General features: G+C 55.8%; 2 protein-coding genes across 3 annotated transcripts in view; one reads left to right on the forward strand and one right to left on the reverse strand.

Annotated features, from left to right (window-relative positions):
• ACSS2 (acyl-CoA synthetase short chain family member 2) overlaps nt 1-15,039 on the forward strand; it is a 30,440-nt gene extending 15,401 nt beyond the window's left edge. Inside the window, exons 3-19 of one of the 2 annotated variants that reach the window (XM_050313573.1) lie at nt 1,587-1,678; nt 2,168-2,271; nt 2,544-2,616; nt 3,371-3,446; nt 4,081-4,195; nt 5,495-5,533; nt 7,196-7,333; nt 7,569-7,739; nt 8,485-8,618; nt 8,869-9,001; nt 9,459-9,515; nt 9,807-9,887; nt 10,435-10,543; nt 10,658-10,726; nt 11,836-12,012; nt 12,727-12,801; nt 13,292-15,039. In XM_050313573.1, the coding sequence (XP_050169530.1) occupies nt 1,587-1,678; nt 2,168-2,271; nt 2,544-2,616; nt 3,371-3,446; nt 4,081-4,195; nt 5,495-5,533; nt 7,196-7,333; nt 7,569-7,739; nt 8,485-8,618; nt 8,869-9,001; nt 9,459-9,515; nt 9,807-9,887; nt 10,435-10,543; nt 10,658-10,726; nt 11,836-12,012; nt 12,727-12,801; nt 13,292-13,419 (1,771 nt within the window). In that variant the 3' untranslated portion in view covers nt 13,420-15,039. The remainder of the gene's footprint in view (nt 1-1,586; nt 1,679-2,167; nt 2,272-2,543; nt 2,617-3,370; nt 3,447-4,080; nt 4,196-5,494; nt 5,534-7,195; nt 7,334-7,568; nt 7,740-8,484; nt 8,619-8,868; nt 9,002-9,458; nt 9,516-9,806; nt 9,888-10,434; nt 10,544-10,657; nt 10,727-11,835; nt 12,013-12,726; nt 12,802-13,291) is intronic. The other variant, XM_050313574.1, reaches the window with a different exon arrangement.
• Nucleotides 15,040-15,298: 259 nt separating this feature from the next.
• GSS (glutathione synthetase) lies at nt 15,299-24,520 on the reverse strand. The gene is made up of 12 exons (XM_050313577.1): nt 24,370-24,520; nt 23,708-23,853; nt 22,568-22,643; nt 21,688-21,827; nt 21,458-21,574; nt 21,261-21,341; nt 20,906-20,983; nt 19,257-19,323; nt 18,457-18,651; nt 17,957-18,038; nt 17,440-17,629; nt 15,299-16,854 (listed from the first exon to the last, which is right to left on the reverse strand). Exons 1-12 carry the CDS (start codon nt 24,496-24,498, stop codon nt 16,731-16,733), a joined length of 1,425 nt encoding a protein of 474 aa, XP_050169534.1. The 5' UTR covers nt 24,499-24,520; the 3' UTR covers nt 15,299-16,730.
• Between the last annotated feature and the right edge of the window lie 1,700 nt (nt 24,521-26,220).

Raw genomic sequence — 26,220 nt, forward strand, 5'->3', positions numbered from 1 at the left:
TGCCCTGGGCACTGGTTCGTGTTACCACACTTTGCTTTATCTTTGTGCTCTTGTCTCTCCTCTTTGCACTTAGAAGGGGTCAAACTTGCATGAAGGATCAAGCAGGGAATCGCCCTTCCAGGAGCCAGTGGTGGGAAGATTCCCTGTCCAGTGTCAGTGCAGGTATCCATGGGCCCAATTGCTGCAGAGCTGCAGGAAGCCAGGAATGTAACTGGGTGTCAGGAGGGATAAGTGTGTAAGCATCAGATCCATGAGTAGCTTTTGAATGGGATGATCCAAGTGTAACCACCAGTTCTGAAGCCCCTGTTCTCTGTGGGGCAGGAGGAGCAGAGCTTGTGTCAGCAGGGCTCTCCCAACTCTTGTGTTGTTTCCACTAGAACCACGTCTGCCACTGGAGCATGTGGTCACTGTTGTGCTGGCACAGAAGGGCACAGAATTACATGAGAAATGAGGGTGTTGCTTTATGCATTTCTTCACCCCAGAAACCTTCCTGCCCTCTGTGTTGCTGGGGGAAGTGGTTTTCACTAGAATTCAGTATGTGTTTCTGGTATGCTCTGACGTGTTGGAGGGTGAGGTGTCTGTTTCGGAGTGAGGTGGAGCCTGGCTCCAGTCCCAAGGGAGCACACGGCACAGAGGTGCTTCCTGGCTTCTCCACAGCACCAGTGTTGCTTTCCATTTGGCTGCACATCCTCGAGGGGACACTTTTCCGGGGAGACTTGCAGCTGAGGGTGATGTGATAAGTCTGTTGTCCCATTAGGTCGTTGGTGTTTCTGTTCTGGCTGCCTTGAGGAGACCTGGGGAAGTGCCTGACTGCTTCCTGGGTGTGGGAGACCACTGCTTCTCTGAGTGTGAGGTTTCAGAGCAGATTCTTTAGTCATCTCCTGATGCTCTGGGAGTGCCACCTCATTTGCATGGCTGAAGCATTGTGTCCCATTAATATTAGCTGGTTTTCATTTTGGTACCACACCATTTCCCTGGGGATATAACATTCCAGTCCCATCTCCAGGTGCAGCCCTTGGCTCTTCTTCCCATCAGTGTTTTTAATGGCCTTGTCCCACTGAGCCATCACCTGGGCTGCAGGAGCCCGGAGTTGGTTCATGGAAGAGCACAGGGAGAATGAGGCAGAGCAGGCACTGAACAAACAGACATGGGGGTATTTATATATGACCTTGGAAAACAAGACAGCCCTTGGCATCCCATCCCAGTCCCTCAGATGTCAGGTATTTTGGGGGCTGGGTGTTTCATGCAGACATATCCACAGAGGAGCGAGGGAGCCGTGCCATAAATCCCACAGTGCCCTTGAGCTCTTAGCTTTGCTTCTCCTGGACCCTTCTTGCCTCTCTGAAAGTGCCACATATTTCCACGTCCCACATTCGGTTGCTTTCAGTAGTGACCTACACAGGGATGGGGCTTTGGGCTAAACTTTCCTGCCGTTGGAGAACTTTAGTCCAAAAGTGGATCTCTGGGGCTTGGTTACTCTGTGCTCGGAAGGGCAGCTGAGGACATGCATGTTGTCCAAAGCGGTTCTCAGTGTCACTCTTACCTTGTGATGCCTGTACAACAACAAATATTACCTTGTTTTCCAGGGAAGGGAATGAACCTGGGGATTCTACGAAGATCACCTACCGTGAGCTGCTGCACAAAGTCTGTCAGTTTGCCAACGTCCTCCGCAGCCAAGGTACGGATGAAGCAACAGGAGCAGTGGATACTGGGAAGGCATTTGACCAGGAGTTTGGAGATTGGGTTCACTTTTTGTGTGGTTGCCAGTCTGTTGAGTAATTCTCATCAATTTGCTCTGCAATGCAGTTGCAACTCTGGCTCTGTTGGTGAAAACGGATCAATGCCGGTCATGTCAGCTGTACAAGGAAGAAATCCATGCTCAAAACTTCCTGCTCTGGGCTTTTCCAACAGGCAGTGGGCACTGGTCAGTTCCCTGCTTCCTTCAAGGAGGCAGATGAGAAACATGGAGTGTTCATTGCCGTCATCTCTCAAGAGCCATAGGGCTTGAAAGGCAAAACCTGAGGCTGGTGCAGCTCTAGCTCCAGTAGCAGTTTTATTGTGTGCATGTAAACGTGGAATTAAAATCATGAATTTCTCTCTAAATCCTGTTCTTTTGACATGTGATGTGTTCATTTTGACAAATGCCACGTTCTTTTTCCCTCCGTAGGCGTGAAAAAAGGAGACCGGGTTTCCATCTACATGCCAATGATCCTGGAGCTGGTCATAGCCATGCTTGCCTGTGCCAGGATTGGAGCTCTGCACTCTGTTGTGGTAGGAACAAGCTCTTGGTGCTGAGCTCTGGGGGAAGCAGCTCTTGTTTTTGGGAGAGAAGCTGGAAAGACGAGTTTGATCCATGAGATGAATGGAAACTAAATTAAAATGCTGCTGTTTCCTTGCATGAACTGTGGAATGAGCTCCTTTAGCTTTCTCCATCAGCACCTGGTGGTTCTGTTTGCTTTGGAGTGAACTGCACCAGCAGCAGTTGGGTTTTTGGGGTGGGTTTTTGTGCGTCCTTGCTGACTTTGCTGTGTGGTCCCTGTCAGTTCGCAGGTTTCTCCGCAGAGTCTCTTTGCGAGCGGATCCTCGACTGTGGTTGTTCTCTCCTCATCACGGCAGGTAAAACAGCCATCTGTGCATCTGCAGCACTGTTCCCTGTCTGAAAGGGCTTTATCTAAAAGCCAGTTGCACTTGGAAATGGAAAAGGCAGGGCAGTGCCTCAGCTGAGCCTCTCAGGGTGAATTACTGCTTCCCACTCTGAACACCCAGTGAAGCCTCTAAACAGCCCTCCCAGTTGGTCCTGTAAAGCCTGATGTCACCAGCTGCTAATAGCTTGTTTCCAAACACTCCTCCTCCATGCTCCTCCTCAAAATAAGCCAGATGTTTGCAAGATGTATCATGAGGCAATCCTGATATAAAAATTCCCACCCTTCGCAATTTTAAGGACATTTCTGCTCCCACTCCCAACCTTGTAAAGCAAGGCAGTGGTTGCAAGTAAGGCCACAGCATTTCCCCAGCTGTTTTTTGCAACAGTGCAGAAAAATAGTGGTTTTATTAATTTCCATGATGTGGAAAGGACCCATGAAGCTGCAATCCATGTTCTGACTGCATTGGATTATTTCCCACAGAACATTCCCAAGAGATTTGTTGGGTCAAACTGGGACCTCTCCCAGGGAAGGGATTTCACCGTTTCTTTTGGCCTCTGTTTCTCTGGGCTAAAAGGGTGCATTGGGAAAGCTTTCCCAGCAGCTGCCTGTCAGCTTTCCCTCCCTCCAGTGCAGGAGCTCTACTCTGCCCTCCTGAAACTGCTTGTTGCTCCAGCTGTTCCCTTGGCTGGGAAAGCCCCTCTGATGTTTCCCTCACCACCTTGCAGATGCCTTTTATCGAGGGGACAAACTGGTCAACCTGAAGCAGATTGCAGATGAAGCCATCAGGAAATGCAAAGACAAGTAAGTTTGGATCCCCTTGTGAGAAAGGCATTGCTGCTGGAATCTGCTCCTGCACAAATGGAGGTGGAAGTTTTCAGGTTCAGACACAAAATGTCATCAGATGTTAGGGAAATAATCAGGGTGAAATGACTTTGCCAAGCTCACGGGCACAGCACCTGAGACTGAATGTGGGTTTGTGTGCTAGATCAGACATGAAAATTCAGGGCAGATAGTCTGCATGTTAGAAATTCAAACTCTTTAAAAGCCTTTTAAAACTCTAAAACTTGAAAACATAAGTTTATATGTCTGTAAAAGTAGGTTCTTGGGAGGACAGAAGTGATCTTGAAGCTGGGAATTAATCAGTGGAGGCTGTGTTGATGCCCTGACAGGGCTGAAGGGAAATAAGATCATTCTGTTAGTATTTTGTAGGCTGTGTTGGCCCTCATGAGGGGACAAACACCCACTCTTTTCCTCTCTGAGCTCTGTTTCTGTGGCTGGTGTCCTTGGAATTCCGTGGAGTTTGCATGGCAGCACATGCTGTAGCTCAGCCCAAGCAGCTCCAGGCCCCTGCTCTGCTCCAGTGCTGCCTGTGAATCCCAGGAAGGGCTGGCTCAGTCCCTGAACAGCCTGATCTCACAGCTCCTGCCTTTTACAGGGGATCCCCTTTGAAAAAGTGCATCGTGGTGAAGCACCTGGGGAGGGAAGAGGTAGCGGTGGATGGGACCTGCAGCAAGTCTCCCCCTCTCAAGAGGCTGTGTCAGGATGTACAGGTATGTTCCTGAGGGAATGAGAGGGGAAGTTGGATTGCTGTGGGCCTGACCCAGCAAATCAGTTGGTGCAGAACCACTGCAGTGATTCCCTGGATGCTCCTGTTCTGACTCCTGTCCCTGTTTCCTCCCCTCCTTGCTGTCATTGCGTTGTGAGTGGTCTGAAAAATGGTTCCTTTGCCTTACCAAGGTCCTCTCCCTGCTGCTTCCTTTAACACCATCACAAGCTGCCAGCCCACAGGACCCCTGAGCACAGGGGTACATGCTTCAAAGGACAAGAACAAGATGCCTGTTTTCCTCTGCCCAGTAAAGGACTTTCCTTCCCAGCCCTGTATCTGTCTCCCCTTTTGTGCAAAGACCAGGTGCTGTCCTGCACTGGAGCTGAGACAGTGGAAGCAGGAGAGGAAAAACCAGGAGATCTGTGCTCATGGTGTGGGTTCAGCACAGCCCCCTGCCACGACAACAGTCCTGCTCTGACAGTGCAGTGTGTGCAGGGCACAGTGACTGTGTCAGCTCTGGGGCTTTCCCTTCACACTGAATCCAGATGGAAGCATGTGGGCCAGAGGAATGTGGGGAGGAAGGTGGTGGTGTGGAGCTGTGGCTGCCTACTGAGCTCCTGAGGCTGCCTGGAAGAAGTCCAGCAGATTCTCTGTCTTTGAGTTAGTTTTCCTTGTTCAGGTGTGTTAATTTTCTTGGAGTGTTGCTTGGTGTTTGCCAGCCTGGCTGTGTGCCTTGGCCTCCTCTGCCCCTTCTCCTGTGAGGGCAGGGTAGCTGTGAAGGAATGGAAGATCTGGACCAGCCCAGCCTTCCTGTGTGAGGTTTCCCTGGTTGGGTGGTGGCAGGGAAGCTACCCCTGTGCTGGTTCCTCTAGGTGAGTTTGAGGTTCTTGTGCAGAATGTCCCAGGAGAGACTGAAGGAGGTTCTTTTACCCTTTGGCTCTTGCTGCTCTACTTGTTCAGGCACTTTCTTAAACATTATTTCCCTTGTGGATGCCTCTTTACCGTGTCCTTGGCTTGTGTAAGGATATTGGATGCTGGCTCTGTGCCTCTGTTCCCAGCTGTGCAGGGGGTGGTCTCAGGGACCTGCCCTGGAGGCAGCAGCTACCCAGGGAAAGTGGTGGAAGCGGGCAGGCTTTTGCTCCAGAGAGCATCTCCTGGCCTGGCCATGGATCTGAGCATTTTCCAGCCTGCCAGGATGGTTTCCCAGCATCCAGGCCTGTGGGCTTCCAGCTCCCTGCCTGCAAAGCCCCGTGTGGATCCTCCACTTCCCATCTTTCACTCCTTCTTTGTGGATTTTTAACAGGAAAAAAAGGCTGAGAGTTCACAGAGACTCCATCCCAAGGTATTTACACACAGCACTGCCTTCCTCTTTTTGGCACCTCCCCTCTGCTTCCCCTCCAGCTCCCCACCTCCCTAACTGCTCCGGCTGCACGGCCACACGTGCCCTCCTAACCCGGGGTAGCAGGTGCATGTTAGTGACAGATCCCACCGCTGCTTGCTGGAGCTGCCCACGGTGTGGGGGTGAATGCAGTGCCACCAACTGCTGCCAGGAACAAATCCACACCCAGAACCCCCCAAGTGCAGGGCCACTGGGATGTGCTGTCCCAGTGAGGGTGGAGGACACTCTGCCTTTCCAAAGCAGCTCTCGGAACACACTTCTGGGGCGAGGCTGGCAGGGATCACCTGCAGCTTCCTGGCCACAGGCAGCAAACCTGGAGCTCCAGAGCCAGCGTGTGGGCTCTGCCTCCCTCATCCAAGGAGCTGTGGCCTCAGGACCCCAGAGCAGGCAGGCAGAGGCAGGCCTGGCCTCAGGGGCTGTGCCGTGGGTCTGACCTCCTCGTGGGGCAGAGGAAGCTGAGTGCTCCTCTCCTTGAAGAGGCAACTGTTGGATGGGCTGGTGTGAGCCTGTCTTGGGCTCGTTTACCTGGTGCCTTGCTGGTGGGACAGACTTTACTCCAGGTAAAGCCAGGAGCCCTGGGGGTCCGTGAAAGCTTTCCAGGTGGGCTCAGCTGTGCCGAGCCGTCGAGCTGCTGGTGTTCCTGCACCACGTGTGCAGGAGCTGCGTGCTGGGCTGGGGGGTCCCAGTGCCCAAATGGCACATGAACTTCTTCAGGGCTGCAGAGAGACCCCCTGGCTGCTCTTTGTGCCTCTGTGCACCCAGCTGAGGGAGCTGTGGGAGCTCCAGCTCTGCAAGGAGGGCGTGTGCAGGTACCTGCTCTCACAGAGGTGTGGGAAGTGGAGGCCTGAGCTCAGGCTGGGGAGTGTTGCCTGCTCAGTTGCCCCCCAGGCTGCTCTGAGGAAAGGTGAGAAGGCCAGAGGGAGTTGAGTCTTGGCCTGAACTGTGCTACCCTGCAGAGGTGGGCAGGCAGCACAACCCTCAGGGTGACCTCTGCCCGTCAACCACAAGCACTGGTGGCTCTGTCACCTTCAGGCAGCCAGTACTGGGTGGCTCTGCATTGGAGCAGTCGCTTCTTATCAGGGTAATTACCTTAAAATGCAGAGAACAGGCTGTTTTGGGTCAGCAGGGCCAGGCAATGTGAGCCCACCGTGTCCCTGTTTGTCTCGGGCCGTGCTGCTGTGGGGGTCCCTGCAGGGTGTGTGGGACAGGTGGCTGTGTGGCTGTGCTTGCTGCTTTGCTGTGGGGCTGGGGCAGCCCCAGAGAGCAGGAGGAGCCTGGTTTTGGGGAGAGCCCAGAGCAGCTGCTGCTGCAGGGCCTCTCCTGGTGCTGCCGCTGCCCAGAGGGATCCGTTGCCGTGACCTGTGGTTTGGACACTCTGCTTCAGGTCTTGCAGCCAGACCGTGTTTAAAGGTTTTCCTCGTGGCTGTGTGCTGAGAAAAGGAGCTTGTGGAGTGGGAGCTGTGGCCCTGATGCATGGTTTGCATCGGGCTGTGCTGTGAACATCCCTCTCGATGGCCCATGAGCGGGGCAAGGTTGGGGCTGCACTCCTTGTCCTCCCTCTCTGGCTTTTGGGCAAGCCTGTTTCTAATCTCCTGCTCTCCTCAGACCCCCTGGGACCCAGCTGTGGACACGTGGTGGCACGAGCTGATGGGCAGTGCCAGCACTGAGTGTGAGCCCGAGTGGTGCGACGCCGAGGACGAGCTCTTCATCCTCTACACCAGCGGCTCCACTGGAAAACCCAAGGTGTGTTCCCAGCTCCCTGCCATGGGACAGGCTGGGCCACAGTAACACCAGAGCTGGGGAAATGGCGAGGGTCACAGTGGGAGGCCCCAGTAGGAGGAGGAACCTCTTGGGAAAGAGGCTGTGCTGGCCATTCCTGCTCAGCTGCTGTTGGAGCCCAGTGATGCTCAGCTTGGCCTGGGAGGGCTCAGACTCAGGTGGGAGCTCTCCCTGACTCTTATGTGCCTTCTCCTCACAGGGTGTGCTGCACACTGTGGGTGGATACATGATTTTTGTGGCCACCTCCTTCAAGTACGTGTTTGATTACCAGCCCGAGGATGTGTACTGGTGCACGGCCGACATTGGGTGGATAACGGGCCATTCCTACCTCACCTATGGACCCCTGGCAAACGGGGCAACCAGTGTGTTAGTAAGTGCTGGGTGCTGCCTCTCCAGCAGAGTGCAGATGGTGGTGCTGAGCTGCATCCCTGCACTGCTCTGTGGTGGTGGGCAATGCCCTGTGCTCTGTGAGGGAGCTTGGTCGCTGCTCAGTTTGTGTGTTGCTTTTGGGTGATTAATTTTTCAAATGCTCCCCTGCTTCTTTCCCTTAAAAGTACAAGCCGGTGGAGCCAGGGCTGCTGGGGGGTAATGCAAAAGCTGGATCAGGGAGTGATGCTTTCCCTGCTGATGCTGATTTGACAACCTGCTGTTTAACTCCTGTGTCTGCTTCTCCCTTAGCAGTGGAACTTCTTACATAAAGATCAGGGAGCCAGAGACCTGGCCCAGGGAAATGCAAGCAGCAAAACCACTGTTGTTTTGGTGGAAGGCCTTTTTGGGGTTCTTGGTACTTTGGGTTGTGGTTCTGTCACTGTGATTGGACCTCTCACCTTTCCCATGTGGGCATTTGTGCTGGTGGGACTGTGTCACTGTGGTGGCCCTCCAAGTGTTGCAAGGGGGTGTCAGGGGACATCTGGGGCTGGGGTGATGCCAGATCCATCCTAAGGAAGCAGTAAGGGGTGTCCCCGAGCTTGGCTGGTTTCAGTGTGTGGTGCCCCTGCCATTCCTATGGGCATTCCTGCCAGGGTCCAGCTGCACTGTGGCTCCTCCTGCTTGGGCAGGTGCTGCAGGTGGGGAGCAGTGAGGAACAGCTGTGTCACTGCCCCGTGCCCTCTCAGTTTGAAGGTGTCCCCACCTACCCGGACGTCGGGCGAATGTGGAGCGTGGTTGACAAGTACAAGGTGACCAAGTTCTACACAGCACCCACGGCCATCCGGCTGCTGATGAAGTACGGGGAGGAGCCAGTCAAAAAGTGAGTCCCCGTGGCACAGGGATACCTGGCTCTGGCTGTGCCACAGCAGAGCTGACTGGGAGATGCCAGAATAACCAAGGTCTCCGTTTGTCCCCTGTGGAAAAGAGCTGAGAAGGCTCTGAACTGTGCCTGGAAGGCCCCCGTACATTTTGGGTAGCCCAGGGGTTCCTGCAGGCTCTGCTGTGCAGTGGGCTCACCGCTGCTGCTCTCCATGGCCTGCTGAGCCCCTGCCAGCCCCTCCTCTCTGCAGGCACAGCAGGAAGTCCCTGAAGGTGCTGGGGACCGTGGGCGAGCCCATCAACCCCGAGGCCTGGCTGTGGTACTACCGCGTGGTGGGAGAGGAGAGGTGTCCCATCGTGGACACCTTCTGGCAGACAGAGACGGTGAGTCCTCACTGGGGGGTCCCTGCCACCTCTCCCTCCCTCATGCTCCCCGCAGGGTCTCTTTGCAGGTGTTGCCATAGTGTGTTTTTGGGTCTGTGGGGACCACTTGTTTGGCTTGCCCGGGAGACTCTGGTATGGCCTGCGAGTGGTGGCTCTGCTTCTCTTCCTTTCCTGGACCTCAAACAGGCTCCAAGGGGAGACCTTTCCCTCCAAAGAGTCTCTTCCAAGGTCTACTTGGACCCTGCTCTCCTCCCTCTCTCTTTCTTCCATAGCACCTCTGAAGTTTTGCGCCCAGAAAAAGGCTCTGTGTCCCCTGCCATATCCCTCCCAAGGCCCCATCTCCACCCCTGCCAAGCAGCCTGTGCCTGACTGGGATGTGATGTGACCAAGCTGATGCTGACAGCTGTGGGACGGGCTGGCAGTGCCCACTCTCACTTGGTTTTGCCTCTCTTTGCAGGGAGGCCACATGCTGACACCCCTTCCTGCTGCCACCCCCATGAAGCCAGGCTCTGCTGTGAGTACTTGTGTTCTCCTCCCCAGGGGCAGGGAGGGCTCCCCAGGAGCCTCAGCAAGGCCCTGTCTGTACCATGGCTGGGTGGTTGCAGCCTGCCAAGTGGGTGGTGGGACTGTGGTACTTCTGGGGAGGTAACCACAACCCAAAATCCCAGGCCTGTCCCCCTGCACACACAGGTTCCATGTATCACAGCCTCTCCAAAGCTGCCCTTGCCCTACCTCCTGCTCCCTCTGGTTCACAGGGGTTTGATGTGTGGGCTCACCTCCATGTCTCCTTGCTCCTCCATTGCAGACATTCCCCTTCTTTGGTGTGGTTCCTGCCATCTTGAGCGAGTCAGGGGAAGAGCTGGAAGGAGAGGCAGAAGGTTACCTGGTAAGGAAGGGCTGACCTTCCCACCCTCCCTTTGTGCTTTCCCCATCAGCTCTGGGACACTCCTGGTAGCACACACGCATCTTTTTGCCCAGGGAAGGGGTAGAGTCACCGTCCCTGGAAGTGTCCAAAAAACGTGTGGATGTGGCACTTGAGGGTGTGGTTTAGTGGTGAATGTGGAGGTGGTGGGTTGACAGTTGGACTTGATGATCCTAAAGGTCTTTTCAAACCTTAATGATTATCCACTAGTTCTGTGTCCACACAAGGGGCTCCAGTGGGTGGTGGAAACACTCTCCCCAGTGCCATAAGTGGATGGGAGCTTTTACAAACTGTTCAGCTGATCACTAAATGCACTTGTGGGCAAGGCAGGAGGACGGGAACACCTCAGCCAAGCTCCTTCCCCCTTGCCAAGCCTGGCAAGACTTTCCCAGTGGATTTGCCGTGGGCAGCAGGTGTCTGAGTGCTGCTCTCCGGCATCTCTGTCACCGTGGTGCAAACCTGGGTGGTTGGTTTGGCTCTCTGTGCCCCAGGTGTGTGTTTTCCCCACCAGGTGTTCAAGCAGCCCTGGCCGGGGATCATGCGCTCGCTGTACGGGAAGCACCAGCAGTTCGAAACCGTCTACTTCAAGAAGTTCCCTGGGTACTACGTGACAGGAGATGGTGAGATGGTCCACATGTGTTGAGACCTTGCCATGTGCTGCCCTCAGAGTCCCTTATCAATTGCTCCAGGGGCTGGCACTGCTGCCTCACGCTGTTGTTTCTGCCTATTCTTAGGTTGCAGGAGAGATAAAGATGGTTATTACTGGATCACGGGGCGAATTGATGACATGTTGAATGTTTCTGGTAAGCAGTTGTGCTTTCTGACACCTTGCTGTGTGTGGGGGACACTTGTGCATCTGTTTGTGACACTGGTTACAGAAGGTACCTGGTTTATGGGGGATGGTCCTGCGTCCGTGTCTCTGCCCAGCAGTGTGTCCTCAAGGTGGTTGGAATTGCTGGGTCAGGGTTATTCCAGGGACAGATGAGGCTGTGACTTGGTGAATTTCTGCGTCACTTCCCCTGGAGACAACCCACTGGAGGGAAGGAACCTTCTGTAACCAGCCACAGTACCTCTGTGCTGAAGGATTTAGGATCACAGGGGTTGGGCAGGACCACATGGTTCCTAATCCAGCCTGCTGCTCCATGGAGGGCTAATCTCAAAGCTGGATCAGGCTGCTTGGAGCTCTGTCCACAGAGGTGGAGATTCTCCCACCTCCTTTGACTGAGTCTTTGAGATTCAGCTGCTTCTCAGCCCATCATTTTCCATACACTGTATTTAATGGCTCCCTCCCTCCTTCCCTGGAGGCTGTAGCTTGCAGGTGTGTCCTGCCAGCTCTGAGATGCTGCTGTCCTTGTCCCTGGATCAAACCAGATCCTTTCATCTGACCAGCAGTGCTTGATCCTGCACCAGCTGATCGCTCTGGGAGTTGACCACCTTCCTGTGACAGCAGTGCCAGGGTGGGATCTCAGAGCACAGGAACAGGAGCAGAGTGTACAGGAGTGAGTCGTGGCCCTATCCCAAAATGTGGAGTGTCATCCAACCTCCCCACAGCAATGAGCTGGAACCCGGACTCTGCAGATCCAGACTCTGCACCTCCCAGCTGATCAGATCTCCTCTTGCCCAGTCCAGCTCCTCCTCATCTTGTGCTCTGTTTAATCCCACGGCTGGGGCCTGTCCATGATCTGTTAAAAGCCTAAAGGTGTGGTGGGAGCAGCCAGGGGGCGTGTCCTCGCTCTGCGGGCGAGTGATACCTGGCAGCTTTCCGAGCACGGCTGGAAGGAGTTTCTCCCTCCAGCTGTTACCTCTTCTCAAGCAAATCAAGCTGATGCTCTCAAACCTGTAGTTCAGGGCCTTTTCCACCCGCGGACCTCTTCCTGCCGATCAGTAAAGCGCTGCCTCCCCTTGCTTCCAGGCCACTTGCTGAGCACGGCGGAGGTGGAGTCGGCCCTGCTGGAGCACGGGGCCGTGGCAGAGGCTGCGGTGGTCAGTCACCCCCACCCCCTGAAGGGAGAGTGCCTCTACTGCTTCGTGACCCTGAGGGAGGGCCACGAGTTCACCCAGAACCTGATGGATGAGCTGAAAAAACAAGGTAGCGGCAGCCAAATATTTGGGAGGCTGGGCAGGGGGTGGAGGGGTTACGGGCTTGGGTGCTGCACGAGGTTCGTGTGGTCTGGGGAATGCAGCGGGGACAACTGTGACAAGGTGCCCCCTTGATTAGAGAGCACGGCTGGCCAAGACTAAAATTAGTTCTGCCAGCCTTTGGCTGCTCATGTGATGCCTTCTGTGCCTCGTGGGAGCCGGCAGCCCTGGGAGGGACTGGGGTGCTCAGCAGGCTTTTGTTTGCAGCAGAGCTCCCTCTGGCACACTGGGGCTTGCTGTGGGGATCCTTGGGCTGCTCTGGGTGTTTGTGCTCCAGTCTCAAGGGACCTCTTGCATTGCCACAGCAAACTGGAGCATTTAATACACAAAACGGACCCGTGGCAGCTTCTCTGTGGGAACCCAACAGCGAATCACTCGCTGCTCTGTTAAAATACTCACAGTGGTTGGTGTAACCATTGTAGAGGTTTCTGGGAGATGAAAGTGTGTGCTTTTGCCACTGGGAAGATGTGCTTATGGCCCTGCTGGCATTGCAGGTCTTGCAGCCCCCTCCCACAGGGCAGAGGCTCCGGTGCAGCAGCCCTAAGCACTGCCCTGCCAGGTGCCCCCAGAGCTGGGCTCGCTGTGCCTTAAGCTGGCCTTCCTGACTGGAGAGGATGTGTGGTATCTCCTCATCCCTACAATGAAAATATCTCCTTTCTTGCAGTCAGAGAAAAAATCGGACCGATAGCAACACCTGATTACATCCAATATGCCCCCAGCCTGCCCAAAACCCGCTCAGGTAAGGGGCCAGTGGTGCTGCTGGGGGGGACTGGACGGTTCCTGCCAGTGGAGGGACATCAGCCCTTCATTGCTTGTCCAGGGCCACTCAAATTAGTGGGTAGCAACCTCAGTGCGGGTCTTTGTACTCCCCACTCCTGCTAAGGATGCTGGAGAGATCCTGACTTCTAGGGAAAAGGGACTTGTTATATGGGCAGATAGTGACAGGACAAGGTTTTACACTGGTGGAAGGCAGATGGGATGGATATAAGGAAGAAGCTCTTCCCTGTGAGGGTGGGCAGGCCCTGGCACAGGTTGCCCAGAGAAGCTGTGGCTGCCCCATCCCTGCAAGTGTCCAAGGCCAGGTTGGACAGGGCTTGGAGCAACCTGGGCTAGGGGAAGGTGTCCCTGCCTGTGGCAGGGAGTGGAACTGGATGATCTTTAAGGCCCCTTCCAACCCAAACTGTTCAATGACTCTGATCCCTGCTTCCCTCTCACGGCTGTCGTTCCAGGGAAGATCACCAGACGGATATTAAGGAAGATTGCCAAAAACGACCAAGACCTGGGGGACATCTCCACCTTGGCAGACCCGGGCATCATAAAACACCTCTTCAACAGCAGGTGTGACACGAAGCAGTAGCAGCAGGGCCTGTCCCTGCTGAGCAGGACTGTGGCAGCAGCAGCAGTGTCCTGACGAGCAGGTCCCTCAAACAACCACTGCCTGCCCGGGAAGGGAACCTGCACCTGCTGAATTGAATGTACCGATGTTCGGGATGAGGAGATCTGGCTCTGGAGAGGCCGTGTCCATGCCCTGCAGGAGGGTGTCCCTCGTGTTCCAGATGGATATCAGACATCTGAGGTTCAGCACAGAGGGATTCACCCTCCTCCCTTTTTGCAGCACCTCGTTTTTGATTTTAATTTAATTTTTTGGGGGCGGTAGAGGGTGTTAATTAACTTTATGTAATTGAGGGGTCCTGGCACCTTGTGCACAGTGGGGAGGAACTTTGGGGGCTGGAGGGGAAGTGGTGCTGGAGTTGCTCAGTGCAGGTAGGCCAGGGAGGTGCATCCACCACTGCCCACACACCTGATAAGCTTCCCCTTCTCCTTGGGGTGCTGCAAACTGTAGGAGCACTGAAAACACTCTCACATCATCACTGCACAGCTCAGCTTGTCTTGCACCCACTGTCCAAGCCTGCTGCCAACAGCGGTCCTGGAGCCTGGAGTGGGGCAAGGCTTAAGGGAGCTCTGGGCTTTAAACAGGTTTTAGAGCAATTGGATAACAAGATCTGCTGCTTCCTACCTGTGTTGTGGGTCTTGCACTGGCCATGGGCACTACAGGGAGCCATGGAGGGGAAAAACCTTGGGGAAAAGCTCCATGGAGCACAATTTCCACCTGCCCTGCTGCCACCACCTCACAGCTGGATGCTCCCTTTGCTTCCTGGGGGAGGACTGGGGGTTGTTACACCAAAGGATGGTGGGGAAGCAGCCAGGCAGAGGCACCTTTCCCATGGCAGGTGACCCAGGCAGGCACCACGACCGCTGATACAGCAGAGAAGCCAAGGCAGGCAGGGCTGTGCGAGTCCCACATTTCCTCACCAGGACAAAACGGTGGGAGATGTTCAAAGTTAGTGTTTGCTCACATCTGACACGGCTGTATGATGCTGAGAGCTAAAGAAAGACCCCCAACCATCTTTCCCTGAGCCTGAACACCACCAGGGTCCTGCCAAAGCCATCCTTCCTCCAGTGAAGGACACTGAACTCCGGCCGCGGCTGAGCTGGGGCCGATACCTCCTTTGCAATGTCTGTATGAAAACTGCATGTGAACCACTTGATTTTGCACTTAAACCAAAGGAGAAATGGGCTTTAAAACTTGCTGCAGCAACTGTTTTGGTGAGAGCCAGTGTAACAGGCTTTACCTGCAACCTGAGCTGCCTTTGGGCTGGGGAGGAGAAGGAGGCAGCTGCCTCTGGGGTGGGGGGCTCAGGGCAGGTGTTGCTGGGCTGTCAGCCAAGTCCCAAATCTCACTCCCTCCCTGCTGCTCTCACTGGCACAGCACTTGTGTCACCTGTACCCTGGGTGCCTGCCGGTGTCCCACCTGCCCTCAGCTCTGTACCTCTGGATTGTGCCACCTTGGTGACAAGGATTCCCACATCCTCGCTGCTCCTCTGTTACTTTTTTTTTGTCAGCTGTGTAATTTTTGGCTGGAAACAGCGAGAATTTCATGCAAAATGAAATAAAATTCAAGAAAACAAAATGGAAACAGGCTTAGAGGGTGTGTGGGTTGAGTCTGGGGGAGACAGGGGTGCTCAGTGCTGTTGGAGCAGCCGTGCCATAACCAGGGTTGGCTTTTGGGGATGGGGAGAGGCAGGTTCCTGCCAGCAGGATGTTTTTCCATGACTGGGATTTACAGGCTGTTAATGTCAGCTGGGGCAAGGGCAGAAACTCTGGTCCCCACCCAGGCACAGCCATGGGGATATCTGCACACCTGGGCTCACACAAACCTGGCACAAGCAGCGTGGTCAGATTGCACATTCCTTTTAATCTCTGGCTGGGAGTAATCAATCCCCCAAAAAGCCTCCAGGAATCCCAGGATCAGTCACACAGGCACAAGAGGGCTTGTTCCCCAGGTGACTGATGGGTGGTTGATGCCATGAGCCAGCACATCCATTCTCCAGGAATTCTGGCTCTGTGCTGCTTCTCTGTCACTGACAGGGTCGGGCTGAGGCTGCCTGGGCTCTTCACTGCCAGAAAGGTGCAGCTTTTAGGGCTGAGGAGGAAGAGGAGCTGAAGGAAGAGGCAAAACACTTTGAGCAGGAGCCCACGCTCCTCCCTGTCCCTCCACTGCTGAGCTGTTCCCATTGATCCATGAAACCTGGAGGGAGATATCTGTCTGCTGGTGCTGGTCCCACAATAAGGTGCTGCAGCTGTGCCTGCCCAGCCTCTCCTGCAATTCCTTGGCTTCCTTGCCACAGAACTCCCAGTCTCAGCCTGCCCTACATCCCAGCAGGACTATTTCCAAGGTCAGGGCTCCCTGGGAAGATGATCTTGCAGTGGGATGCGCTGGCACAAGCCTGGGGGGATTCAGGGTTTAATAACGTGCTGGTCGTGACACAAAGCTCCAATTCACCATCCCCTTGGGATCTGCCCCCATTGTTGAGGGATCCTTATGCCAGCCTGTGAGATCTGCTGGACAGAGCTGTGGGAGGCAGTGGGAGCAGATGCAGCCCTGGACTCTGCACTGCTGCCTGCCTTGTGGGGCACAGAGGCACTGCTTGAGATGAGCACCCACTCCAACAAAACTGGAGTTGGGCAAAGCAAAAGCAAACAAAAGCAAGGAAAGACCATTGGGCAAATTGCCCAGGGCAGCTGTCTCTTGTGCAGGAACAATGAGGATCCTCAGGCACAGGGAAAAGTAAGAATCAGAGCAGCAGCAGCAGCATGGCAAGGGCTGGAGGGGCCATGGCATGTGGAGCTGGGCTCTCCTGTCTAACCTGGAAAGCACTGAGGCACTGTGTGAAGATGAAGGCTGTTACTCGCACATCCACCCTTCTCCTCTCCTTCCCTAGGCTTTGTGTGTCTCCAGAAATGCTGCAGCATCAAGGAGCACAGAAGTGGGAGCAGCACAAAGGCCTGCTGTGGCACCTCACCCTTTGCTGTACACGCCCCTGCCCCCAGGGGACACTCAGACCCAGGCAGGCCCAGTCACAGCTGGGATGTGCATGGGGCAGGGCCCCTGGGCAGGCAGAGCAAGGGAACCCCTTATCCCTGGAGCTGGAATCACAGAGGAGAAGCAGGCGCTGGCACACAGGACCTTGGAGCAGTTGCGTCCACGCAGTCCTTCCTCACAGCTCCCGGCACAACAGACCTTGGCAAGTGCACCCCACGGAGAAACCCCTGTGGCAGATGAGCTCTTCAGGCAGCGGGTGAGGAGGGTGGGTGGGACACAGCTCCTCACACCAGGTAGGGAGTGTCCAGCACGGCCACCCCGGCGGCCACGCCGCCGTCCGCGTGCTGGATGGCCTTGGTGCGCAGGAGGTGCCCGGCGGCCTTGTTCAGCACCATCTCCTGGCCCTGCCTGCAAAGGAAAGGGGGACTCAGTCCCTGCAGAGCACAGAGCCCCTGGCATTTATCCTGGACAGGGCCTGGGCTCCACTGGCAGTTCTGGTTGGATCTGCACACAGACAGTGTCAGGGTCTGAACGCTGCCAGAGCGCCTTTGTTCCTAAAACTGTACGAGAAGGACTTGAGCGCTATGGGAACGTTTCTCTGGGTCTGTGAGGGTTTCACAGAAAAGCAGCAGCTATTTAGGGTTGAACACGACCCAGTTCAGACATTTCAGAGATCACCAGGGCTTCATGTGGCTGCATCCAGAACCTGGGAAGTGCTCCCAGGGATGAGACACGCTGGTTCCACGTGGCCGTTACACCAGTGACTGCCAGCACAGGCTCTCTGGTTTTTCAACAACTCGTTTGGCAGCAGGTTCAGAGCAGCAGTTCAGTGTTTGAACACGTGCTCAGAGAGCTCTGCCAGGGGCACAGACTGAACAGTCATGCCTGTCCCCTGTACCTACAGCTCCCCAGATATCTGTCCCGCTGCTGTGCTCGGGCAGCACAGAGGGGAAAACCAGGGAAGCGCCCCCAGAACACGAGCAGGTTCCTCACCTGACATAGACACCGAAGATACCGAGCTCGGAGATGCACTCAGACACTTGCAGGGGACTGTGGGCCCTCAGCAAGTAATTCAGTGCTGGCTGGGGTTTGATCTTATCCATCAAGATGTAGGAGGTTCTCTCAGGGCTGTCTTTGATCTTCTGCAGAACCTCCCTGAGCTCTTCACCGTAGAGGTTGTTCCCTGACAACAAAACCAGCACCTCAAGTACTTCCCAGCCCAGCAGAAGCCACTGCCCCCAGTTTTGTGGCCCAGCAGCCCAAATGACCCAGCCTTTGCCTCCCCAGGTGCTGCCTGGGCTCCCCACACCCAGCACTGGGGCCTCAGGAGCTGCTCCGGGAGCGGCACTACCTTACTGCCATGACTAATCCCCATGGCTACGAGTAACCACAAGCCACTCCACCTTTCATCCCTCAGCCCAGGACCAGGAGCCAGCACAGAGCTCCTGCCTCTCCTGGGTACAGCAGAAACCACAATGCAGACCATCCAGGGCCCCAGCCCAGCTCGTACCTCCACCTTCTCGCTGCGGCTTCAGCACAAACCGTTCGGGGTCGGCGATGGCTGTGGCAGCTATCTTGTCACCCTCTTCACCCTGGAAAGAAAGGATGGAAACAGGGTGGACTTCAGGAAGAATTTCTTCATGGAAAGTGGCTGCTAAACATTGGAAGGGGCTGCCCAGGCAGGTGGTGGAGTCCCCACCCCTGGAGGTGTCCAAGTAATGACTGGACATGGCACTCAGTGCTCTGGGCTGGGTGACAAGGTGGGGATTGGGCACAGGGTGGACTTGATGACCTTGGAGGTCTTTTCCAACCTGAATAATTCTGGGATTTTTGAACAGCAAAGCACCAGGGAGCAGCAGGGGCTCCTTGAGAGGCCCCTCTCAGCAGGATCAACAGGGACCTAACAGGACCACAGCAAAGCCCCCTCACCTCCTGAACCAAAGAGCAACACCACACAGGCCAAGCACACGTCTGCACGCCCATTCCCGATGCAGCCCCACTCCTCCTCACCTCGTCCAGGGAATAGAGTCCAGCAAAGGTGGCTCTCAGCCGAGCCACAGCCTCGGGGCGGCCGGGCAGCAGCTTCTCCAGCGTCCCCGGGCGGCTCAGCTCCTGCTGCACCTTCTTGGTGCCCGCCAGCTGGGTGGCAATGTCAGGGCACTTCACCGCCCGCGACCGCTCCAGCAGCAGCCGCGCCTCCCAGTTCTGGGGCACAACCAGAGCAACACCCCCGTCAGGAAAAAAAACAGCACTCGAGGTTTTCTCTGCTCTTTTCTGTTCAGTTATCCACAGGGGATTTGTCTCCTCCCTCCCCGCTGGCAGGGGTGGGCGGGTGGGAGCAGCGCTCTGCAGACAAGCGGACATGGATTTCATCCCACCTCTGGGAACAGCACAGCCAGGCTAATCCACTGCCTCTGCCAGCTCTCCCTCCCCAGCTTGTCCAGTGCTGCCACCTCCAGACAACAGCGAGATCTGCTTTGTATCATTATTACCTGCAGCCTCATAGTGCTGAGAGAGCACAGAGAGTGATCTGTAATCCAGTCTAAACCCTTTAAAGCAGGTGCCAACATCCATATTGTGCAGCATCAATTCAGTGCTGCACTAAGAGGCCACCCTGTGGGTGGTGACTGGAAAAGAAGACACCCATTTTTCTTACTGCCTGGGTCACCCAGTGCTCCCTGGAATCACAGCTCCCCAGTGCTCTCAGCCATGCTGGGCAGGACTGACCCTTCCCTGGACAGGCCCCTGGGACCAGGGGGCATTTCAAACTCCCAGTGGGTGATTCCCCGAGCAGGATGGTGGGCACTGACCTGCTGGTCGTAGGTCTGTGGCACGTAGCCCTCCCTGTAGTACACCACTGCGACCTCCTGGTTGTCTCTGGAACAGAAACCACAAGTGTTCACAGAGCCAGGCCAGGCCCTGCCCGATCCCCAGCACCACGGGGTCAGACACGCAAAATGTTAAAGCTTTTGCCCCTTTTCCTCAGCCCCCAGGCTGTTCTGCTCCTGGCTGAGGACTGCAGGCCCTGCCACCTCTGCACTGAGCCCCAGCTGGGCTGGCCTGTCCTGAGACACGGGGAGCTGACACCTGGCCTGTGCTCTAACCAAAGGCTCAGTAATTCTGACACCCAGCCCAGCAGGGAGGTAAGAACATTTTCTAGCAGTTTTTGCCACTCATAACCAGGCTTGGGAGACTCAGCCTGGAGAAAAGGAGGCTCGGGGGGACCTTCTTGCTCTCTGCAACTCCCTGACGCGAGGGGGGATTGGGGGGAACGTCAGGCTCTGCTCCCAGGGAACAAGGGACAGGATCAGAGGAGATGGCCCAAGTTTTGCCAGGGGAGGTTTAGGTTGGACATTATGGAAAATTTCTTCACTGAAAAGGTGGCCAAGCAGTGGCTCAGGTTGCCCAGGGCAGTGATGGAGTCACCATCCCTGGAGGGATTTAAAGTGTGGAAGTGGCACTTGGGGTCATGGTTTGGTGGTGCTGGGTTAAGAGACTGGACTCGATCTTAGAGGCCTTTTCCTTCACTCTGTGACTGTGATTCTTGATGCTGGGAGGCAACAGGGTCCTTCTCTGGTGGCACAGGCAGGACCTCAACAACCTAAGAGGCACAAAAGCACCTTGTCAGGGCTGGGCTGTCAGCACAGCTGGAGCACCACAGACCCAGCTTTGGCCACACCAACTGTGCATGGGGTCAGGAAGCTGCTGGGGAACTGCAGAGGAATCCAGCACTGAGAGGGGAGGGTGCCTGGGAGGAAGTACAGGGAATACACTTTCCCCTCAACTATCCAGCCCCGACAAATGTATTCATTAATCAAACCCAGCACAGACACCAAAGGTCAAACCAACCTAACTACAGAAAAAAAACATTTGCATGAAACCGTGTCTTCCTTCAGGCTTGCACAGCTCCAAGCACATTACCTGGAAACAGGACAAATGTCACACTTGGGACCAGCTACCAGCACTCAAAGAGTCTGTGATCTGCATGTCCTGGTCTCCACAGGGAGCGGGCAAGACACCGAGTTCAAACCCAAGAGATCCCAAAAGGACATGGAATGCTTCCTCCTCCAGCACTAACAACCCCACCCAGCTCCTTCTGGCAGAGCATCACATGAGCAGTAAACAGGAAATGGCTCTGAATGGCTCTGTGGAAGCCTCTGAATCAGCCAGGGCTGTTCACAGCAGGTGTATGTGGAGGAGGTAAAGGTCCCACAGAGCAATGAAGGCTGTGGCCTGAGGGAGGGAAATTAAGCTTTGTGTATGCAAAATCTCACCACTCTGAAAACAAAACCACGTCAGCTCCAAGAGGAAACAGCACCCTGGAGCACGGGGGAGAACTGGTGCCTCAGACAGTCACTATTTGTACTCAAAACACACACCCAGGCTCGGTGGAGGATTCCCCCTGGCAGCCCCACGTGCTGGGCACGGGGCAGGAATGCGCACCTTGGCTCATACTCACATATACAGCCTCCTGCTGCCATCCAGGGACCCCTTCTCAAACACATCCCTGAAGCGCCTCCGGATCACGCGGATGTTCCTGCCAACAGAGCAGTGGGACAGTCAGCACGATGGGCACAGTTACTTGAGCTGGAAATCACAGATGGACAAGGAGGATCTGTAGGTTCTTTCACAAATAATGCCAGACTATACTATGGAGCCACAGGAATCCTGCAGCCCAGGACAGTCCCTGTTTAGGGACCCACCATATGTTTCCTGCCTTGAGGGAAACACCAAGATCAAGCAGCAATTTTCTCTGCTTCCTAAAACTTTCCTAAAACTGAACCTTTTCCATCCCAGGGAAATTCAATCCTTACCTGTTCCACAGCTCATTTTCTACACATCGCTGATCAAAGATGTTCCTCTGGATTTCCTCCACCAGAAACATCACCACAGCACTGCAAGAGACACCAGGGGCACCTTTAAACCCAGAAACCCTGCACATGCATCCAGGATCACCAGCTTTTCATCTCTGTGATCCAGGCTTCCTGCACTGCTCCTGCTCTCTCCTTACCTTTGGGAACCATAGAGCTCCCAGGCTTTGGCAATTGCCAAGGCCAGTCCCTTCGCTGGGTTGTTGGGCAGCAGCTGTGACGCCTCCTTAGACTTTCCCAGCACTTTCAACACCAGCCTTCGGAACAAAAAAAGCTGTAAATGCCACGACAGCCCCATCTGGACCAAGGGAGCAGAGCGTGGAGAGCACATGAGGACAGAGAGTGCAGCAGTGCCAGAGGGGTCCCTTACCTGTGGACATCGGCCGTGCGGGAGGTGAGGCCCCCAAAACTGGCAGCAATGGTGTTTATTTCTATCTGCTTCAGAGCTGCTGTGCCATCCAGCCCACAGTCAAACATGTAATCAGAGCGGTTGATGCCTAAAAACACAGTCTGAAACAGAAGGAAGGGGTGGTGGGGTCTCCTGTTGCCTTTAACTGCAAATCCCTTTGATGACCTCACTTCAAAATCCTCCCAGGGCAGATTCAGTCATAGATCCAAAGAATGGTTTGGGTTGGAAAGGACCTTGAAAACCACCTAATTCCAACAACCCTGCCACACCTTCCACTAGCCCAGGTTGCTCCAAGTCCTGTTCAACCTGGCCTTGGACACTTTCAGGGATGGGGCAGCCACAGTTTCTCTGGGCAACCTGTGCCAGGGCCTCCCCACCCTCACAGGGAAGAGTTTTTTCCTAACACCTCATCTAAACCTACTCTCTGTCAGTTTGAATCCATTCCCCCTTGTCCTGTCACCTTCATTTTGATAAAATCCTCTGCAAGTCATGCCTGTGGGTGCTCTGCCACTCGCCCAGGGCCCAGAGCCCTCCCAGTGCTCCAGAGGAGTTCCCAACACTCGGGAGAGTAAAGGAGCTTCTGGTGCAGTTCCTAACAGGACACACGTCCCTGCACACTCCCAAGGCTCCCAGAGGACAAACCACATCAAATCCTCCCACTCCAGGCCTAACTGTTTCCATCAGCAGCAACCAAAGGGCACAGGTCAAACAGGGCAAGGTCCTGAGCTGGCAGGCTGTGACAAGACACGGCAGCGCAGGGAGTGACCAGCCTGGCTCAGAGCCCAGCAGTGCCACCTCAGTGCCCAGGGGCACAGACCACCAGGATCCCCTGCCAGGGTACCTGAGCCAAGCCCTCCTCCAGAACTTGCATGTAGATTCTGAAGAGTCGAGCTGTGAAGTCATCGACCTTGATGGTGCTGGAGGGAAACACAGACCAGATCAGTTCCCTGATGCTGCCACAGAGGAACAAGAAAATGAACTCTTCCCCAGGAAAAGACCCTTAGCAGGGACATTCTCCAGCACAAGGAGCAGGGCTGGGGCTCAAGCAAAGTGCCACAGCACTGTGAAACATCTCCCCATGAATGCACAGTGCAAAACCACACACAACCCAACCCCAGCGTGCCCAGCACAGCCACTCCACAGAAGGCCTCACCCCACAAAAGGCAGAGGTGACTCACTGGCAGGGCAGAGATGGGACAAGCAAAGGCAAAGAAACAGCAGAATTCTGCAGCCAGAGGAAGAAACCACAAGTCTCCCTGTGCCTGCACACAAGAGTTCAGAGAAGCTTCACAAGCTTCATCCAATTCTCCCTGTCCTGTCAGGCTACAAATCCCTGCCCTGCTGGAGTAGGTCTGGCTTTTCCTCGGGGTCCCAAACCCCTGAGCTACCTGAGCAGCACCTCCAGGGAGCACCTGAGCACACACAACCCCAGGTGCTGCATTCCTTAAGCACAGGCACAAACCTGCCCCCCAGCAAGCTCTGGCTGCAGCCAGCTCTGGAACAGGCACGAGCACTGAAACAGCTTCAAAGGCTTTAACAAAACAAAAGGATGCTGGAAAACAGCCTTCTTTGCTCTGTCCTGGTGCCAGAGAGCCTGCAGCACCCATGGACAGGCAGCAAGGCAGCAGGACGGGGAGACCCAAAGATTCCAGTGAGCTGCATTTAAGGCCCAGGGGCCAACAAGCTCACATGTAAGAATTCACAAGCCTGAAACACTGGTAACATTGAAGATCATTGCAGGGAGTCAGCTCTGGGCCAGATTTCCCAATTTCTGAGGCCCAAGGAGACCTCCGAGCACACAGACCTGATGGGGATTCATCTTAGGAAAAATAATGCAGCAAAGGAGGCAATTGCTGCTGAGGACAGGACTGCCCACCTCAGCCTGTGGGACACGAACCGATGGAAGGCAGGAATGCCCAAAGGGTGGTAAATCCTTGGCATTTAAAATATTCCCTTAAGATGCAACACGCAGAAACGTTACCTGGCCAGAGTCTGCTCCAGGAATTCTTTGTTTTGACTGATGGCATCCACCAGCAGGTTGAAATCCTGCTGAACAGCATAGGCCTGTTCAAACAAGGCTTGTGGCACCGCAGAGGGGAGCAGCGTGAAGGGCGCGTAATTCACCACCTGCACATGGGGAGGGAGCAGAGCACTCAGGTCTGGGCAGCTGGAGAGGGGATAAAGAGCTGCCTCTTGTGCTCGTCTGAAAGCAGCTTCTCCAGGGCTTCTCAGGCTCCCTTTTTGCACAGGGATACTTCCAACAGACCCCTCCAACAGACAGAGCCTCCCACCCCAGCCAGCCGCCAGGGATTCCCCACAGGCAAATCCCACACATCAGCCACCTCCATCCCTGTCACCTTGTCCCAGGTATGGGACAAAGGCTGACTGCAGCTGGGAACACGCCAAAAGCAGAGGCCCCTCCGTGAGCCTCTCCCGTGGTTCAAAGGTCCATATGGGCGGTGAGAGGCTGGGAGAGGGACGGGCTCCCAGCACCACAACCGGCAGCTTCTCAAGCCTTCCCAGATCTGTCCCTCTCCCTGGAAAAGGGGAGCTGTACTAGAAAAGGGGAGCAGGGTCGTCTCACGAGCGGGATGGGCGGTGAGCTGTGACCCTGTGAAAGGCTCGGGGACCCCCGGCACTCACATCCGAGCTGAGGGGCTGCTCCCCGGTCCGCATCAGCACCCCCGCCAGCAGCGCCGCGTCCACCGCCACCGCCGCCGCGTCCCGCACGGCCGCCGCGTCCCGCACCACGTCCTGCCAGGGCGCGGCCATGGCAGCGCTGCGGGGAGAGCGCGGTCACCGCCCGGCCGCCCCCCCGCGGCCCCCGAGCCCCTCTACCCTCGCTGTGCCCCGGCTCCCCCACCCCCCGTGCCTGTCCCCTCGCCGGCCTCCGGTCCCCACACCCCGCACTGTGCCCCGATCCCCCGCCGTCCCGGTCCCTGCCCTCCGGTCCCCACACCCCGCACTGTGCCCCGATCCCCCGCCGTCCCGGTCCCTGCCCTCCGGTCCCCACACTGTGCCCCGACCCCCGTCCCGGTCCCTGCCCTCCGGCCGCCAGACCCCTCCTGTGCCCTGACCCACGACCGCCCGGAACCCTCGCCCCTCCCGGCGCCCCCGCTCCAGTCCCCGGCCCCTCACTGTGCCCCGACCCCCGATCCCGACGGGTCCCTCCCCGGCTCCAGGTCCCTGATCTCCCGTCCCCAGAGCCCTGCTGTCCCCTGAGCTCTCCCGTCCTCAGAGCCCCCCTGACCCCCTGCCCGTCCCTCACAGACCCCGGTCCAGCCCCGCTCGCCGCCGGCCCCGCGGACCGCCACGTGATTGGACACCCCGCCCCCTCCGCCCCGCCCCGCTGCTAGATTGACAGCGCAGTGGCCCAATCAGCGCAGGGGAGGAGAGCCCGCCCCGTGCCCCGACGTGAGTGACGCGAGCGGAAGGAGGGGCCACGGAACGCGCATGCGCGGAGGGAGATGCCAAGGCTGGTGGTGACGTCCTATCGCGATGTCGTTACGTCACATCGTGACGTCAGATCGCGATATCATGCGAAGGGCGGGATCACCGGCGGTGCCCGCCCGCACAGGGGGCTCCGGCTGATGAAATCTGGGCTCTGCTGCTCGGTGCCTTTGGAAGGCACAGCCCACGGGCGGCTGGGAGCTAAAAGCCATGGGGGTGATCGGATCCGATGATCTCTGGGGGCCTTTGCAACATGAACAGCTCTGTGGGTCCATGAAACAGCTTGAGGCTAACTCGCTGTCATTTATGCACTGGAGCTGCACCATCTCCTGCTTTTGCATGAGTTGAAATTCACCCTCTGCAGGCAGGGAAAGGCAGAGGAACTGCACCCCTGGCTTGGGAAGTTAAAGGAATTGGAACCATCTTCCTCTTTTCCATTTCTTCAATGATTCATCACCCACATCCCTTTGCTGCACTGCACAGACTGGACCTGGGAAGGGGCTGGCTGGGGCTCCTCTGTGCAGCCCCTATCCCTGATGTCCTCTGTTGTTCCCAGAGGCCATTCACTGTTCCCAGGTGTTCCCAAGGATGTCCATGGCCATGTGCTGGGACTGGGAGGCTCTTCCAGATCCAGGGCACTGTTTGGGGTGTCCTGGGGCTCAGTGCAAGATGGGACTTTCCTCCCATTTCCCTGCCTCTGTCCCTCAGGGGACAGGGTTGCTCTCTGCCCTCGTGTCTCACAGATCCAAGGCTGGGGCTGTTCTGGGCCTCCTCAGTTGGGCACACGTGGGAAATCTCAGCTCTCACAACAGCTTCAGGTACTTGCAGGACATTCCTTTCCCAGCAATGGGGCTTGAAATGGCAGTGTGAGACAGGGAGAGGGTTATTTCTGTAAAAGGAACAGGGAAAATTGTATATAAATCCAAACACAACCAGCTCCTTTCTCCTTTTTTATTTAAATATACAAAGGAACTGTCAGTCCTAACTTGCTCTGCCCTTGAAGAAGTTTAATAAAATGAAAAACACTTTGTTGGTCAGAACAAC

This window comes from Myiozetetes cayanensis, unplaced genomic scaffold, assembly GCF_022539395.1.
Source record: "Myiozetetes cayanensis isolate MyiCay16 unplaced genomic scaffold, myiCay2020 scf19, whole genome shotgun sequence".
NCBI lineage: Eukaryota > Metazoa > Chordata > Aves > Passeriformes > Tyrannidae > Myiozetetes > Myiozetetes cayanensis.

Excerpts from the sequence above, each read along its gene's own strand:
- GSS (XM_050313577.1), bottom strand. The coding sequence starts at position 24,498 with ATGGCCGCGCCCTGGCAGGACGTGGTGCGGGACGCGGCGGCCGTGCGG. Across the intron at positions 20,984-21,260 it reads GAAAATGAGCTGTGGAACAG|GAACATCCGCGTGATCCGGA; the intron begins GTAAGGATTGAA and ends CTCTGTTGGCAG. Across the intron at positions 18,039-18,456 it reads GACTCTATTCCCTGGACGAG|GGTGAAGAGGGTGACAAGAT; the intron begins GTGAGGAGGAGT and ends CTTTCTTTCCAG.